The sequence below is a fragment of the Miniopterus natalensis genome, chromosome 10, assembly GCF_054644295.1.
Source record: "Miniopterus natalensis isolate mMinNat1 chromosome 10, mMinNat1.hap1, whole genome shotgun sequence".
Lineage (NCBI taxonomy): Eukaryota > Metazoa > Chordata > Mammalia > Chiroptera > Miniopteridae > Miniopterus > Miniopterus natalensis.
In genome coordinates this window covers 14,202,812-14,218,470 of record NC_142090.1, presented here as the reverse complement: position 1 = coordinate 14,218,470, position 15,659 = coordinate 14,202,812, and the positions used below count along the sequence as shown (strand labels likewise).

At 49.4% G+C, this 15,659-nt stretch overlaps 1 protein-coding gene across 1 annotated transcript in view; it reads right to left on the bottom strand.

The window, feature by feature from the left end:
* PLXNA4 (plexin A4) overlaps positions 1 to 15,659 on the bottom strand; it is a 399,973-nt gene that overhangs the window by 305,723 nt on the left and 78,591 nt on the right. The window contains exon 3 of the mRNA XM_087821012.1: positions 12,479 to 12,661. Coding sequence (XP_087677138.1) covers positions 12,479 to 12,661 — 183 coding nt within the window. The remainder of the gene's footprint in view (positions 1 to 12,478; positions 12,662 to 15,659) is intronic.

Here is a 15,659-nt window from a genome sequence, read left to right as displayed (position 1 = left end):
TCGAACCATACGTCTGTGCTGTTAAGTCTGCGGTAATGTTACAGCAGCAGTAGGAAACCAGTACTTAGCCGGACCCTGATGAGGTCTCTGTTGCCCCCTCCCTGCATCCCCCCAAGGCTGGCTCCTCTGAAGGTGCTCCTGGCTGAGTCCTCCCAGCAGGGGAGCTGTCACCTTACCCGCTGCTCCTCTGCCACACCCTGGCCCAGGTCCCGGCCGGGACAGCAGCAGCCTGTCCTCTCCTCCAGTTTCAAATGGCCCTGCTTCCTTAATGGGACCCCCACATCTTATTTCCAGTTCCTGGGACCCTTCAAGTTTCAGATGTGTCAGGACAATAGACCACAGACCCATGGGAGCGTGAGGAGGACAGGGGCTCTTTCGGGCTCTGGTACCCAGCTTTACTCATGACCCAGAGGTGCACTTGCAAAACACCACCCCTCAGTGCTTGCGACACAAGACAACTGTCCACACATGAGAACAAACAAGGAAGCGCGTGCCGTTTCTCACGCAGTCTGGGCACACACTCTAACCTGGGTTTTGTGCTGGCCCTTTAAGCCACCAGGACCAAGCTGGGGTAATGATAACAAAAGCAAATTCTTAGAGCAGGGAACCTGGGAAGCTGAAAGGCGAGAGGTGAGAACTGTCAGAGGGACATGGAAGACCCTTTCCACAGACGCGGTGGTGGCAGGAGCCGGGGCACATTCGGGACTCACTCTCAGCCGACTACTTCCCAAGCCTGCCAGGGGCCCTGGAGCCCAGTTGTGGGCTGTCAGCAAAGACAAATTTAGTACCGATGATCTCATCTTGCAGAACAGCCCCAGGGCCTCAGAGCGCTCTGGGCAACATCATTTTGACAAGGTGGAAAGTGGACGTCACTGCTGGTCTTATAATGTAGGTGGAGGCACAGGGGTCCTGGTCCTTCCCTCAGCTCACCAGGTGCAGGTGATGGCCAGGCTGGTGAGGCCAGGGCATTGTCACCCTGCTCTCCTCTGGGTCCCAGAGACCCCAGGCACAGTGAGCTGGTATATTAAGGCAAGTCTGCTGGTATATTAAGGCAAGTCTGCAGATTCCAACATGCTTAGTTGGAAATGAGTGGCAAGCAGTAACCAACATTCTCATCGGAACCTCCCTTCCTGCTCATGCCAGGACATTACATGACAGAGTATTTATAAATGGAGCAGCAGGGAGGAGGTGGGAGAGGGAGCAGCTCACTCTCTCTGTTGTTTACTGCAAATAAGACCGAAGCCCTTCAAAGGGAGCTGGGGTGATTGTCACTTGTCCCTTGAAGTGAGTCATTGGCAGACACAGTTGAGAAGTTGTCACCAAGTGCAAACTAAAATTCCAGCCACTGACTTAAGCCACCTCTCTGTGGCCCTGTAGCTAGTTTTCTGGCTTATTTAGCTGGAGGCTTTTGCTGTTCAGGTCCCCTGGGGTTTTTTCAGTGTATTTCATGGTCAGATTTTTCTTCATGCTTTGTAGCAAATAGGTCCCCGTGGCTCCTCCAGTGCTGCTGAAAAGTCACAGGAGGGCAGTGGCAAGCGGGTCCTTGGCTGGGATGAGGACCCCTGGCTCCTACATCTGTAGCCAATGGACAGGGCCCCAAAAACCTCATAATGGAGGGAGGTGTGAAAATACTAAGAAGAATGGACTAAATACCTCTCCCCAAGGAAATGCATCTCTAAATATCAAATAAACATCAATACTTCTGTAAGATAGGACCCACAGAAAAGAAAGGTCCATATCACACTGGTAAAGGTGACAGAGAGTGATGGTGAACAAATGTTGTCACATAAGAAAGGCCAAGTTTATATCTAAGCACACGGGGGTCAGTTCCCTGTCAGATTCAGTCACATCAGAGAAGATCAGCTCCTAGAGAGCAAGGCTGAGAGTCTGGTCAAGTCCACCCTGGGAAGTGCCAATGGATGGAATGAGGAGCAGTCAGAGAAGTAAATCAAAATGTAAGAATTGTGAGAACTGAGGGTGACCACCAAAGATGGCACCATTGTGTTGAAGAAAGAAAGGTTCTACAAGCAACTCAGGACAGAACTGAGAGGCTCTCTCTAAGTAAAGATGTTAGAAAAAGCTACAAAGAGAAATTGCAATATAGGGCAAGAATCAACACCAAGAAGCAGGTGTCAGGGCTACATGGCAGGACCCAGAGGACAGGGGCTGGGTTGGCCATGGGAGAAGAGTCCTTAGAGGGCGGGACCCAGAGCACACACTCCTGCAGCACTGAGACATTTGGAAAAGAAACAAAATGAGTTCAGATTGTGAACCATTTATCCTATAGAGGCAAAATGAGATTTTTTTCTGCTGTTCTTTTAATTAAATGTTAGCTCATAAATCAAAGACTTTGTTTCCAGGCTGCCGGAGGTGGCAGGAGAGAGCCCAAGCTTTTCTAAGCTGGGTGTGTCCAGCTTGTGCCCCCTCCCCTCACCCAGCTTATTTTCCCCAGCACCTCACATGTAGTGGGAACTCAGTGAGCAGCCAGGGGTGGCCCAGGTGAACCACACCTCGCTGGGCCACCTGAAGTTCTTCCAGTGAGATCTTGGGCGTGTATGCACGCACACATACACACAGTTAAACCCCGCAAGGGCTGGTTAGTGTGTCTAATTGGAGCATCCAAGGTCTGCCCTGGAGACCCTCACCTCTGGAGACCTTCCACGCTCCCTGGCTGGGTTCACATGGCTGTTTACATTCATGGAGTTTGAAGACTCTTCTTGGATGTTTACTGAGCACAGAAAGGCACATGATCCTCACCATCTTCTTAATTTTTATGGGTTTGTTTCCTCCTAATAAAACAAGGAGCGCTCGACAGATGTGAAGCCCTGTTATCCTCAGCTCGTTCATGAGCGAGAGGAAGTGAGCGTGCACTCATGTGCTCATTGCTGCAAAGGTGAAATTTGTGTGGATAAACAATTTGTCCAAAGTCAGAGGTGCAGCCAGCAACAAAGTCGAGATTTCCTGGCTGTCAGTTCCAACTAACTTTCATGTAACGTGCAGGTCTGGTTCTTAACAGTTTAGAGGCCCAGACAACCCAAGACAAAGGCCTGGGCAGACACTTGGTTCTGAACTGCAGGGATGCCTAAATATGGAGGAGGGAGGCAGCAGGGTTGCATTCACTGGCTCCCTTTGCTTCTTGTCACCTTCCTCTGGCTTAAGAGAATGGTTGCCATGACCACTGAGGAAGTGCCTTGTTTTTCCATTTCAAGCTGCTCCTCACCTAAGCATCTTAAAGTCCTATGTACACTCACATTCACGTGCCTTCCTACTTTTGGGGAGAAATGGGGACAAAGAAAGAGAACCCCCTTTAAGGGAATAAAGAAAGAGCTTGTTTCAGCTTCCTATCCAGAGTCTACCCATGACACCATGGGCCTCTCTCTCCCTCTATCCCCTCACCCAACCCCTCTACACCCTTCTGCTCCTGCCCCGACCACTGAGAGTCCAGACAAAAACAAAGGCCAAGCAAGGCGCAAAGGTCTCCTTTTCCCTGTCCCCAGACTCAAGTCCCTCAAAGACAAATGTAAAGCAGAGAGATTGAATTATCACTAAGCTAATTATGGGAATCACACTTAGGCTGGCTGCTGGGAAGCAAGGTCAGCAGGCAAGAGGCAGTGAAATTACAGACAGATGCAAGAAGCACTTAAAAAAGCAACTGGGAGACTCATTACCCCCACACGGAGGAGGAAGGAACCGCTCTGATGTTTGAGGCGCTGTCCATCTGGGCAATAGTCAGAGCATTTGACAGCTAAATAGCTCTACTCTGTCATCATCTTGAAGCCAAAGCGGGTGAGTCAGAGGTAAACTGATTAGATGGTGTGCTGCTAATTTCCCAGAGAGAATAAGGGGGAAGCAGGGCTCAGTCCAAGAGAGCAGAGCACAAGGGGCACCAGCCCCAGGCTCGGGTGCAAAGAGAAGGGCCTGGCCCCTAAGTGTGCATGCATGGGTGCACACAGGTGTGCACTGGGATGAGGTGCAATGCATGTGTGTGATGTGAGTGTGTGTGTATGTGTGGGAGGGGGCACACAGTCATGCACGTGTATGTACATGTCCAATCTACCTGAAAATTTAAGGTGAAGAGCTTGGAAAAGATCAGAGGGCCCCTTCTAGTATATATGTCCAACAGGGCAAGTCCTTATGAGCTTTTTATGATTGCCAAGGCCCTCAAAATCGCTGCAGCTAGCTCAGCCATAAAAACTCATATCATTTAGCTCAGTTATGGGTGCTCAATGACTCCTCCTGTGTCATCAATGTGATGTGAGTTTAAGACATGTGGACCTAAAAACTGGCAGTCTGCAAAAGGAGTTTGAGGGTTAAAAATCAATGTTTTTCAAACCAATCTGCACGATCACACTGCCCCCGAAAGTCACCAAATCTATAAAGAAATTGCAGAGCCAGAGCTGCTTCAGGACTTAAAATCATCCTGAGCAAATTGGTCAAGATGTTTATGATTGGATTATCACAAATTAAAATACAATGCTGCATAATGCCAGGAAGTAAAAGATAAAAGCTGAGAGGGTAAACATGGGGAAAGTAGGTACAACACTGAGAGAGTGGCCAAGAAGCTCAGGTTAAGAGGATAGGTGCTTAAAAACACATTAGGTAGATTGGTAGGGATAGAGGTGAAAAAGACCAGGGCTCATAAGATGGTTTAATCAGGTCCACAGGTCCAGAGGGCTTGCAAAGCAGTTATGGGATATGACTAAGTAGCAGCAGCCATTTTCCAAATGAGTCAAGACAGGCACCCAGGATGACCTGCAACAGGAAAAATAGTCAGGAACCAGTACACGCAGTCCCACAGGCTATTGGGAGAGAGTATCCTAGCGAGAACCCAAAAGACAAAGAAGCGCCCCGAGTATGTCCCAGGAGGCAGGTCAGTGTAAGTAGAAAAGCACAGCTTGTCTGTTTCCCAGAAAACCTCCCACCCCTCCCGTGGAGAGAGGCTGGTGATGCGAGAACTGCCATGTAGGTGGGAATCCCATTGTTTCTCAGGTGGGAGCCTCTTCCCTGGTGTTTAAATTTAGCCAGGGTCCTGGAAAACTCAAAATATGCGAGGCCATGGCTGAAGACCTGTGTCCTCTGTGTGGCTGGGCCATTTACATGAGGAGCCACAGGTAAAGGGGGCCAGGTGGCTGCTTCCTCTTGCAGTTGTGGGGCTAAGATTTACCCACAGCCCAAAAGCAAGGCCTCAGGTAGAGACCATGCAATTATTATATAACTGAGCCAAAGGGCAGACCTTAGATCAAATCGTGTGACCTCTGGTGAGTTATTCAGCCCCTTTCCTCGTGTGTACATTGGAGGTGGTAATATTTACCCTGAAAGGAAATGTTGACGATTACATGAGATAGTCAATGTACAGAATGCACAGGAAACACCTAGAATGGTGCCTGCTCCCTACCAGGTAAAAGCACATGGTTTCCTGCCCATCTTCTCTTTCCTGCCTGCTCCAGTTCCTAGAAGGGCCCCTCACCTGCTGGCCCCGTGGGAGTGGCAGGCCACTGCACCCCCCCTGTCTGTCCTCTGGATTCTCCGATATACCTGCACAGTCAAACCTCAGGGACCTGGGAGATGGGACTCAGTGCTGGGCCACCTTTGCCCCTGAGAAGGGCTGTGCCTTTCCCACACCACTAAAGCTAACTTGAAGTTTCAAAGTATTGGCTCAGGTGCCTTTGATGGCCCATAAGCAAAGCCCAGTGTGGTAGGTGGCCTCTAAAATGACCTCAAGACCCCTGCCTCCTGGTGTGCACACCCTGTGGAAGCCCTTCCCTCCGGGTGTGGGCTGGACCACTTATTGAGTCCTAACAAACAGATACAGCAAAAGTGACAGGTGTAACTTCTGAAATTAGGTTTCACAAAGACTGTGGCTTTCCTCTTGCAGCCCTCTCTTATTGCCTCTCTCTCTCAGGTGCCGTGTTCTGAGTAGCCATCATGGGGAGACCCATGTGACAAGGGACTAATGTCTCCTGTGAGGACCTGAGGCTCGCCAACAGCCACGTGTATGACATTGGAGGTGGATTTTCCCTCACCCCAGCCTTGAGCCCATGGATGATGGCAGTCCCAGCTGACACCTTGACTGTAGTCTGAGCAACCCAGAGCCCGGGGGCCCACCAAGGCCTGCTGGGATTCCTGACCCACAGAGAACGTAAGATAATACATGTTGTTCTCAGCCTCTATGTTTGGGTTCGTTTCTTACACAGTATCCATAACTAACATACCTGTGTCTCCTGGGCTGCAATAGAAGTATGGAGTGAATGTGGGAGAGGTGAGAGAGGTGTTTTAGAAGTCACTGTGAATGTCGCTATGAGAAGCCAAAGCTGCTAGAAAAACCACGATACCTACAAGAGGCAAGCGGCACGGCTGCATTCACAGGGAGTCACTTGAGAACAAGTGGGCCCCCAATCAGAGTGTCAACTGGTGGGCTCTGAGTTGGTCCAGCTGCCACAGCCTTCCCATCAAAGTGGCTGAGGAGGAAGCCGCAGTGACTTCAGGTGGTGAAGACCTCCCTGGTGCTGTCCTCGCTGAGAGCCTCCACCAGGACTGGCAAGGATCCGACCCTCCTCCGACCCAGATCCCATCAGACACGAGGCAGCAGCCGGGACACCCCTCATAGCTGGGGGCCACTTCTTTGTGCCCCTGCCTCCTCCCCTCTCTTCTGGTACATCGTATCTTCATCTTTCCCATCTTTGTTGTCTTGGTTACATGACCAGGCTCCTGATATGCTGCTAGTTTTCATTTTAATGATATGTTCTTGTAAAGCACAATATTTTACTTCAATTGCATGTGTCACTGGATAAATTCCTCCAGCGTGTCTGGCATTTCAGCATCAGCTGACTGAGTGTGTCCTATGATTTGGGGTATTTCTGAAGCACTGTCTTCAATTTTAATGTCTTTGTATTTTAATTTATGATCAGGATCACTCTATACGAAAGTGTGTATGTATGTATGTGTCTAGATACACACATATGATTCAGGAAAGTGGCACACATGTATCAGTAAATGTTGAACTGGCAAAGTTCATTTAAAACTATCTCCTTAAACCATGTGCAATGATCATTTAGAAAATAGACTGAAGTAGTGTTTCCTGGGGATCTCAAAGTGTGTTTCAAGAGGACACCAGGAGGAGAGTGAGCCTGTGCCCCAGTGACTGACTTCCAGCAGCTTTGAGAGGGACAACTCCCATGCCGGCCCAGGTCAGCTCTGAGTGACCACTTGTGATACTGATCCCCCCAGAGACATGCAGGGGCCATGGGTGGGCTCAACAGCATAGTAGTAAAAAATAGAAAAAAGTGAGAAAGTAGTGCTAATTGGGATACACTGGCATAAAGAGGGTGGTTGAATGAGGGCTTAATATTATCCAAGAATGTAAGATATGCCCAAGAGGACACTCACCAACTTAGCTGTTCTCTAGATCTACCCACCAGGTCAATGTGGAGAAAAAGCCTTGAACCCAGCAGAGGAGACCGAAGGAGGTGGGAGGAGGACCATGAAAGTGGACGAGTTGACACGAGGCAAAGTTGCTCTGAAGGCCAGTCCTAGGATCCCAGGCTTGCAGGACTAATGACAAAACAGCCATCTCTTGTTCCTGCTTAGATGTGAGGGCAGAGGAAGAAGGACGGCACCCCGGGAACATCCCTGGGGCTCTTCTGTCCGAAGCACCTCAACCTCAACCTCCCCCTCACTTCATCCACAGTCTGTGGTCTAAACAGGCTTAAGACTTGCAAGACCAGGGGTGGGAAATGCTGAAATGACATGACAAAAACGACAGACAAAAGTGCTATGACAGTCTTTTCCCATAACGGAAATCATCCAGCACTGATTTGCCTGTTTTTCTTTTACTTTCTTTTTGGGTGTCGAATCACACGCAAACCGTCTGGCAGCTCCGGTTGGAGGAACTCATAACACAGCAGAGCTAACTGACCAAACGCTGCACCAAACACACCCGACCTCTGCTCTAATCCCAGGGCTCCAGGCAAGCTGGAGTCCAACACTGTATCTCCATTTGGTCGTGCGATGCCTCCAGCCATATGGAGTGCTTTCCATGGCATGAAATTCTTTTTAGTTAAAATTCATTGAAATTTACAGGTGAAAATTCAGAAAAGATTCAGAATGTATGTTCAGAATGGCAAGGTCCCAGGCAGGTCTCCCTCTGCCCCACTCCAGTTCTGTCTGCCTTTCTAGACCTATGCTTAGGGCCTATGGGACACAAGCAAATCAATTTCAAAACAGGCTCAAGAAAAAATAAATTAGGAAGATTAAACTAATCTGCATGACAACTCCCCAAAAAAATGACTTTGGGGTTATCCACTCCTATGGACTCTCCATGCTGGCACACACCCAGTTTCTACCAAGAGAGGCTAGTATGCTGTGGTTTGTGTGCATGCGTGTGTGTGCATACACACTCTCTCTCACCATACATATCCTACCAGAAGCCAATAGCAGGGCCTGCCAGACTTGCGCTTAACCAACATCCACAGAGTGCTTAGACCCTTGGCTGTGAACAGCTACCTTGCAAAACACCCAGGAAAGATGCAATCACAAAATGAAAGGAGCAATCACACCTCGAGTGGAAGTTTATGATGCTTTGGTTCACCATGAACATTAATCTCTCCCACTAATGTCAGGCAGTAATTCACTGCTGAACAACAGCCATAAAGTATGATCACTTAGTGGTAGGAAAGCGAAAAGCAGGGAAAGAGGAAGGGGTGGGTTCCGGCCAAACCACTTAAGCCAAGATCTTGTCCTTCAGAGGCCACACTGACCTCGTTACCCTAGCTTGGGTCAAAGGTTTTCAGATTTATACAGACACCCTAAAGCACATCTGGACGGTGTTTGCCTTAAGATTTTTACCTGTCATTGGAATTTTAACAGTCTGTCGGTTATTTCTAAGTTCCCAAGCACTTTCCAATGACTGTCGCATTTATATGCCATATTTCTTTGCAGCACATGCCTTTAACACACACCATGGGAAAGGCTGCCAGCACCAGCCATAACACACACACACACACAGACACACACATCAGAAAACATGAAAGACATCCAAATTGGCACTCTCCTCACCTCCTTTTCCCCCTGCCTCATGTGATGTGTGCACTAAAGGAGTGAAATTATGGTCATCAGAGGCAAGGTCGCAGATGATGGGGACCCACATCTTTCAAACAAAACAAAAAGTCAGTCATTTTGAGGGCAGCCCATGGATAGCTACGGTCTAGCTCCTGGACCCCGGAGACCCACAGCAAGCTCCTTTCCTCTCAGCAAACCCCAAGGGCCTTTCCGTCAACCCTCCCCACTCGAGTCCCTTGTCATATTGCAAAGAACTCTGCAAGGCCCTTGTCCACACCGGAGATTATTACAGGGCTCGGAGAAGCCAACGCAGTAATCGCAGCTGCAGTATGATTTCCTTTACCCTCACCCTCTGCTTTCAGTAGCTCACCAAACTTCCTGCAAAATCCTCCCGCAGTCCCAGAGCTTTGCATGGCTGGGCCTCTGCCCAAGAGGTGAATGTGGCCCCGATAACCTCTAGGAAAAGCAAGACAGAGTTATTATGAGGAAAGGGGAGTGGTGCATACTGAGCAAGGGTGGTGAGAAATTCTATTGTTTAGGAAAAATAAATAAACTGGCCAGTTTTGCTTTTTATTATTTCAAACAACAGACTCGGCCGGCCAGCCTTCCTTTCCCAGCCCAGACTGGCCCCTGGGCAGGCTCTGGCTGAGTCTGCAGCAGCAGTAGCTGGGCTCTGGCAAAACAGTTAAAAAGGATGCCACTCTGAGCTCCTGGAGCAGAAAGTTGGGTTGCCCTGATGGCCCGGCTTTCCCCAGGGGGGCCGCAGGCTCATTCTCCCTACACGACCCTCTGCTCTTATTGCTCAAATGTTTAAGCTTCGCCAGTCCCACCACTGCTCTGAAAATTAAAGTAATAGCCCAGGTGGCTGAAACAGAACCTCTCCTATATAAACCTCTCCCTAAATAAAAAGTGGGAAATGCCAAGCCACAGTTTACAAATCCTGCTGGTCAGGTGTCGCCTGTCATTGCTGGCCTGGCTGACCTCTGGGGACATGCCAAGGCCAGGCTCGCCCACAGCCTGCCCCGTGAGGGTGGTCTCTAGGCACTTGGCTCACCCAGTCTCTGGAGGGTGTCCTCAGCCACAGTCATGGAGATGTGCTCCATACTGAAGTCCCCACTGGGGGACAGGTTCCACAGGTGAGAGAGAGCCAGCGCCCATCGGCCTTAGACCTCCCTCTGACCAACAGCGCACATGTGCAAGTTGACTATGTTGGGTTTGTGATGCAGCCATAGCCAGGAATCATGTCTTTTTCCCCCCCAAGAGAAAATAACTGCCTGTTCTGTTTTGTGCACTGAACTCTCAATGTTTATTTCACTGACACCATATTCCAAGCAACTCAGACAATAGCAAAAAAATAAAAATAAATAAAAATCCTTCTACAGGGTCTGGTTGGTCTTTCCAGCAGGTAAATGATTCTCTGGAACCTGGTAGGAAATTTGGGGCGTGGGAATCTTTGAACGCCTTGGCATAAGTTACCTCTCTGTTGTACTAAGACTGGGCTCACTAGAGAAGCAAGCTAAAGCGCCCCGCATTGCCTTGCTTATTTATTCTCAGTACCACTTATTCACCCATGGAGCCAGGCAAAGCAGGCCAAATGTAGGAATTCATCATTTAACTTGCATATGGGAAAGCCTCTGGCATTTAGAATTCACTTTTCCAGCAAACCGAACTCACTGAGTCATGGTGCAGAATGAAGTCATCTGCGCAACCAAAGGGGATGTCCTCTGTGTCCCCAGTCTGAAGCTTGTGCACCTCCTTGGTTTACTTGGAGGCTTATTAGACAAATTTTGGCCACTTTTGGTGCCCGCCTTCCTAGCTCACTGAAGGCTGGAAGCCGCAGGTGGAAGTGGAGGACAGGCACTGAAGTTGACCAGGATTCCTGACAGCCAGCGGATTAGAGTGACAGCGCACATTAGAGAGGAAAACCCAGAAGGCTGCACGGACACAGGAGTTGTGCCCGCACAACACACCTACACCTTCCAGCATCTTCTCTGGGTTCCATGAAATTCAGCTCAATTCATGAGTAATCAACAACAGAAAGGCCAATGCAGCAAGAAAACGCTCTATTGTATTTAATACACTCTTCCCAGAAAGGCAGGGAACTACAAAATATAATTCTTAATGCTACACAGACTATGGTTAAGTTACCTGTTAACTTGGCACTGTTTTGTGTTACCTCTTTAGAAGTGATGCTAGGTGCATGATGCTTTGCCTGCAGTACCTTGTAGAGTGCATGGCATTTCACCACCATTTCTCCTCCCAGATGTGACCCACATAACTACTCCTCACACATCCCCCAACTCATGCACACTCTGCCCCCTGCCTCTCACCTCCCCACTCTCACACTCCAGGCCCACTGCCTGTTCTGCAGAGATTTAAAGAAAGAAACAACTGCTGAAACTGGCTGTTCACAGTAGGATGGGAGAGTGGGCTCAGTCTCCTAGTTGTGCAGAGAACGTTCCCCCTGGACCATCTTGAGCTAATGCTCGACAATACAGCAACAAGAAGGTAGGGATCAAGTCTCCCTAAGATCAGGTAGTGCTGGCTTTATGAATCTGAATCACACACTGTCCAGAGAATTCCAATGGAAATCAAAAGAAGACAAGCAGGAACTCCACATGGAGTCACCAATATTTCCCTGTGACGAGACTGAAGTGCAATTATCAGCCAACACAAAACAGGACCTACTGCCTACAGTCTTAGAAAGCCTTTTAATCCAAGCAAGGAGGGCACCCTACGGAGCCAGCTCCAGCTCACTGAGATGAGAAGCCTGAGCAAAGCTGGGTGAGAGAATAGTCCTCGATGGACAGGTGCCCCCAACACTGCTGATGGGCCAATGTCACCCAGTGCCCCTGAAGCCAGAGAGCCCCTAAAGAATGGGGAGGAAAGCTCATGTCCCAGGTCACACCATTCTCTCCACCTTAGGCAGTTGCTATGTACACAACATCCAAGGTTTCCTGGTCCCACAATTTGCCTCTTAGCCCCAGTAGCAACTCCAGTAGGTCCTGCACTTTCCTCCATTTCCCTGAATGGATACCAGATGGATGTATAAGCCAGAAGGGCTGGAGCAAGCGGAGCAGGCACATCCCTTGCCTCTGTCCACGTTCCCAACCACCCATGCCTCATAATGCTCCTGACTGAGGCACAAACCCAAGTTAAAGGGAGCACACCATTCAGGATGGTCTAATGAGGCTGGGGTGGGAAGAGGTGAATCCATACTCCCCCAGTGTGATTCCCACATCAACCGTAGCACAAAGGCAGAGAAGAGATGAGACTGTCACTCATAACCTCAATAGCAACGTTTCTCCTTAACTCCAAAGTGTATCGCTTGCCCACCAGGCCCAAGGTAGCAAAAAAGCATGAAATAGTATCTACCCCAGTGGGGACAGACAATAACCGAATGACTGCGCCTCGTTCCTACCTTTTTCAGCTTGCCACTTTTGGTGCCCACGAAGGCCAGAGAGTGGTTCTTGTAGACGTAGGCAATGACAGAAGTCATGCGGTCCCTGTCCTCCGTGAAGACAGGAATGCCACGTACCATCTCGGACACGCCCAGGGGTGCATTCATATCCAGGCCACAGAAGTTATCGTCAATAGTTAAGAGCTGAAAATTAAAGAGGAGGAAAATTAGCGGGGAGCATCAGGGCAATTGGCAGAGGTGCTGAGTCAGGGAACTGTAGAGCTAGAAGAATTCTTAGATATGGTATAAATCCCTCTTTTTTTACGTGAAACAGTCAGGTCCAGAGAAACTAGATGAGCTGTCAACAATCATCTAAGTAGGTTGCAGGACCATGGCAAAACACACACACACACACACACACACACTCCTAGAGTCTCTTTTTCACGGTGCTCCCAGGTCTCTCTGCGTCTCCTGCAGTCACTCCAGGTACCACCTTGGCTGCTTAGACTGTCTTCCACCATCGCAGCAGAAAGCATGGGCCAGCAGCCATGAACAGGGGCTCCAGGTGGCTGGGCTCAGGCATCAGAGGGATGTGGTCCCCATATCTACACACTTGCTGTTAAAGAGCCCTTCACAGATGAGGCCTCGCAAGTGTAGAATTGAGAACTAGCAACATCGATACTCAATGGCAAGACCATAACAGAGAAGAGGACAATCGGTTCAGGAAAAGGGAACTGGGAGGAATGGAAGGTTTGTGAGTGGACTCAGCAAGCCAATGTGGAGCCTCACGCTGCCCGATCTCAGGCTCCCTGTTTCTTTCAGAGCACAGCTAAGCAGGGCACCCTGGCCTTGCCATCTCTACTCCAGCATTTCCCAAGGTGTCTTTTGTGGAACCGAAGCGCCCCAAGATGCTCTACCACTAAAGGGCTCCTCAGGCAAACAATTTGGGAAACAGTACATTCTAACACCATGTAAGATATTCACAATGATTAGTTACAGGAAATGGGATGGATTCTTTTTAAGAAGAATTATGTTTAATATTATCTAAGACTTTGCCACACGTTTTATTGCCTTAACTCCTTTAGACCAGAATACCTATGGTTATTCCTTAAAGAGAAAGTTCCCTGGATATCCCCATGGCACACACTGACCCAGCTGTTGTTCCTGACTCCAGGGCAATTAAGGAGTCAGGGACCCAATAGGAAAAGGCTTCAGGCTGGCTCCCTTCACAGTGTTTTATCTGAATTCTCCGTTTTATTCCAAGCCTCCAGATCCACATGTAAGCAGAGGGTCCCAGCTGGGTTCAGACCTCCTGGAGAGTTGCAAGGGCCTTGACTATGGCTGGCAAGGAGGCCCCAGTGCTCCCCACCAAGGCAGCTTTGGTTTGGCATAGACCTCTCCTGGGCTCTAGGAACCTACGCTGGATTTTCCCCTCTTTTTTGGAAGAACTGTGTGGTCTTAGAAGAGTTATTCCGTATTCTGTACTTTTATTTTCCACCCTATAAAGATAAAGGAAACAACCCCTGCTTTTTGATAGGCTTCCATAAAACCTATAGAGCTCATGCCTGTAAATGTTTCTGGACTTTTCAGAAGGAGTAAAATAAAATACAAGGTGTCACTTTTTTAAAGGCTTCAGTCCAGCCAAAGAGAAAGGCAGCTGGAGAACCGGCAGGCAGGCGCTTGCCAGGCAGCTAGCTGTGTGAACGTGGCCAACTTGGGGCTGTTCAGGGCTTCGGGGCCCCTTGGCTCCCTCCCAGGAGAAGAGGGACAGGCATTGTCCATCTTGGGGAAGACACCGTACTAAGCATCTCAGTCCTCTCTCTTCCCTCTCCCCTTCTTCTTACCATGATGGGGGGCAGTGGGACCAGGGAGGGGGGAGCCTGGGCAGGCCTTGGCAGGCTGTGTGCCAGGCAGATGTCTGATCACCCCTAGTCTCTCCTGTATCATCTAGTCCAACAGCCCCAGTCCAAACCCAACCTCTTGCCCCTCCAAAAAAATAACAACTATAGGAATCACAGTTAGGAGGGAGCTTTCAAGGTCTAGTTTGATCTTTATGGTTCATCCCTAAAATGAGGACATAGGGAAGGAAGGAGGAGGTGGAGAGTGAAAGGGATGGACCAGAGAGAGGAAGAAAAACCTGGGTGGAGGGAAGGCAATGGCCTCTCCCTGCTGGATGTAAGTGCAGGGACCTGCCAGGCTTAGGCAGCTCAGCCCCAGAATTGCATTTCTGAGTGGTCAGTTACTGAAAGCCATTCTTCCCCTTGGCTGGGCAGAACACAAGCAAATAAATAAACAACCACCTACAAGGAGACAGTATGCATTTGAGCAGCTGCATCATTGAATCACTGGTTGTTCAGAGGCAGAAAGTCAGGGACCTGTGAGTCCCTGCTGCTGTGGCACCCTGCACAGCAAGGATCTGGGTGAGGGATGTTTTCATCGGAAGGAAGTGAAGACATCTCAGCTTGGCAGCCTGGCAGCCAGGGCTCTGCTGTCTTCAGCTCATAACAGCTCACTTCAATGCCTGTCAGGAGCCAGGTCTGTCTCCCCACCTGTAGCTTACAGTCATCCCCTCCCAACTGCCTACCTCCTGGTGTCTCACCAGGTTCAAAAGACTGTACCCGGGGGTCTTAACATGGTGATTGCATTCCAGGGACAGTGATGCCTTTCTCTCTGGGCTCCCCCATGCCAGGTGGTGAAGGGGTGATTGAGGCCTTTGACCAGGAGCAGCCCAGATCCGCATGGATGCTGAGGTCCCACAGCTGTGGCATGAGGTGGCCTTACTCTGTTTTCTCAAAGCTGAGCGAAGGGGAGGGATTTTTAACACTGATGTAGTGGAAAACACGCAGGTCTCCAGTCATATAGCACCTCAGTGCTTCTCAACTAAACAGCTTGGCACAGGCCTCTCCTGTTCTCTGATTCTCATTTTCCTTGCCTGTAAAATTGCAAGACAGGACCGTCATGAGGTTTAGGTGAGATAACAGGTGTGATAGCACCTGATAAACAGGAAAGCATTTCACCGATGCAAGGTGATGTTTCACATTAATTTTTTCCATGGAAATCCTGCCCAGAACGGGTAGGATGGGGGCTGGAAGTGGCCATTTGCGTGCCTCCTGACCAGCATACGACGACTCTCCATGGACACAACCCGCCAGCTCTGAGCTGCAGCCCCAGAGAAATTATAGCTCCGGGAGGAGAAGGCAGA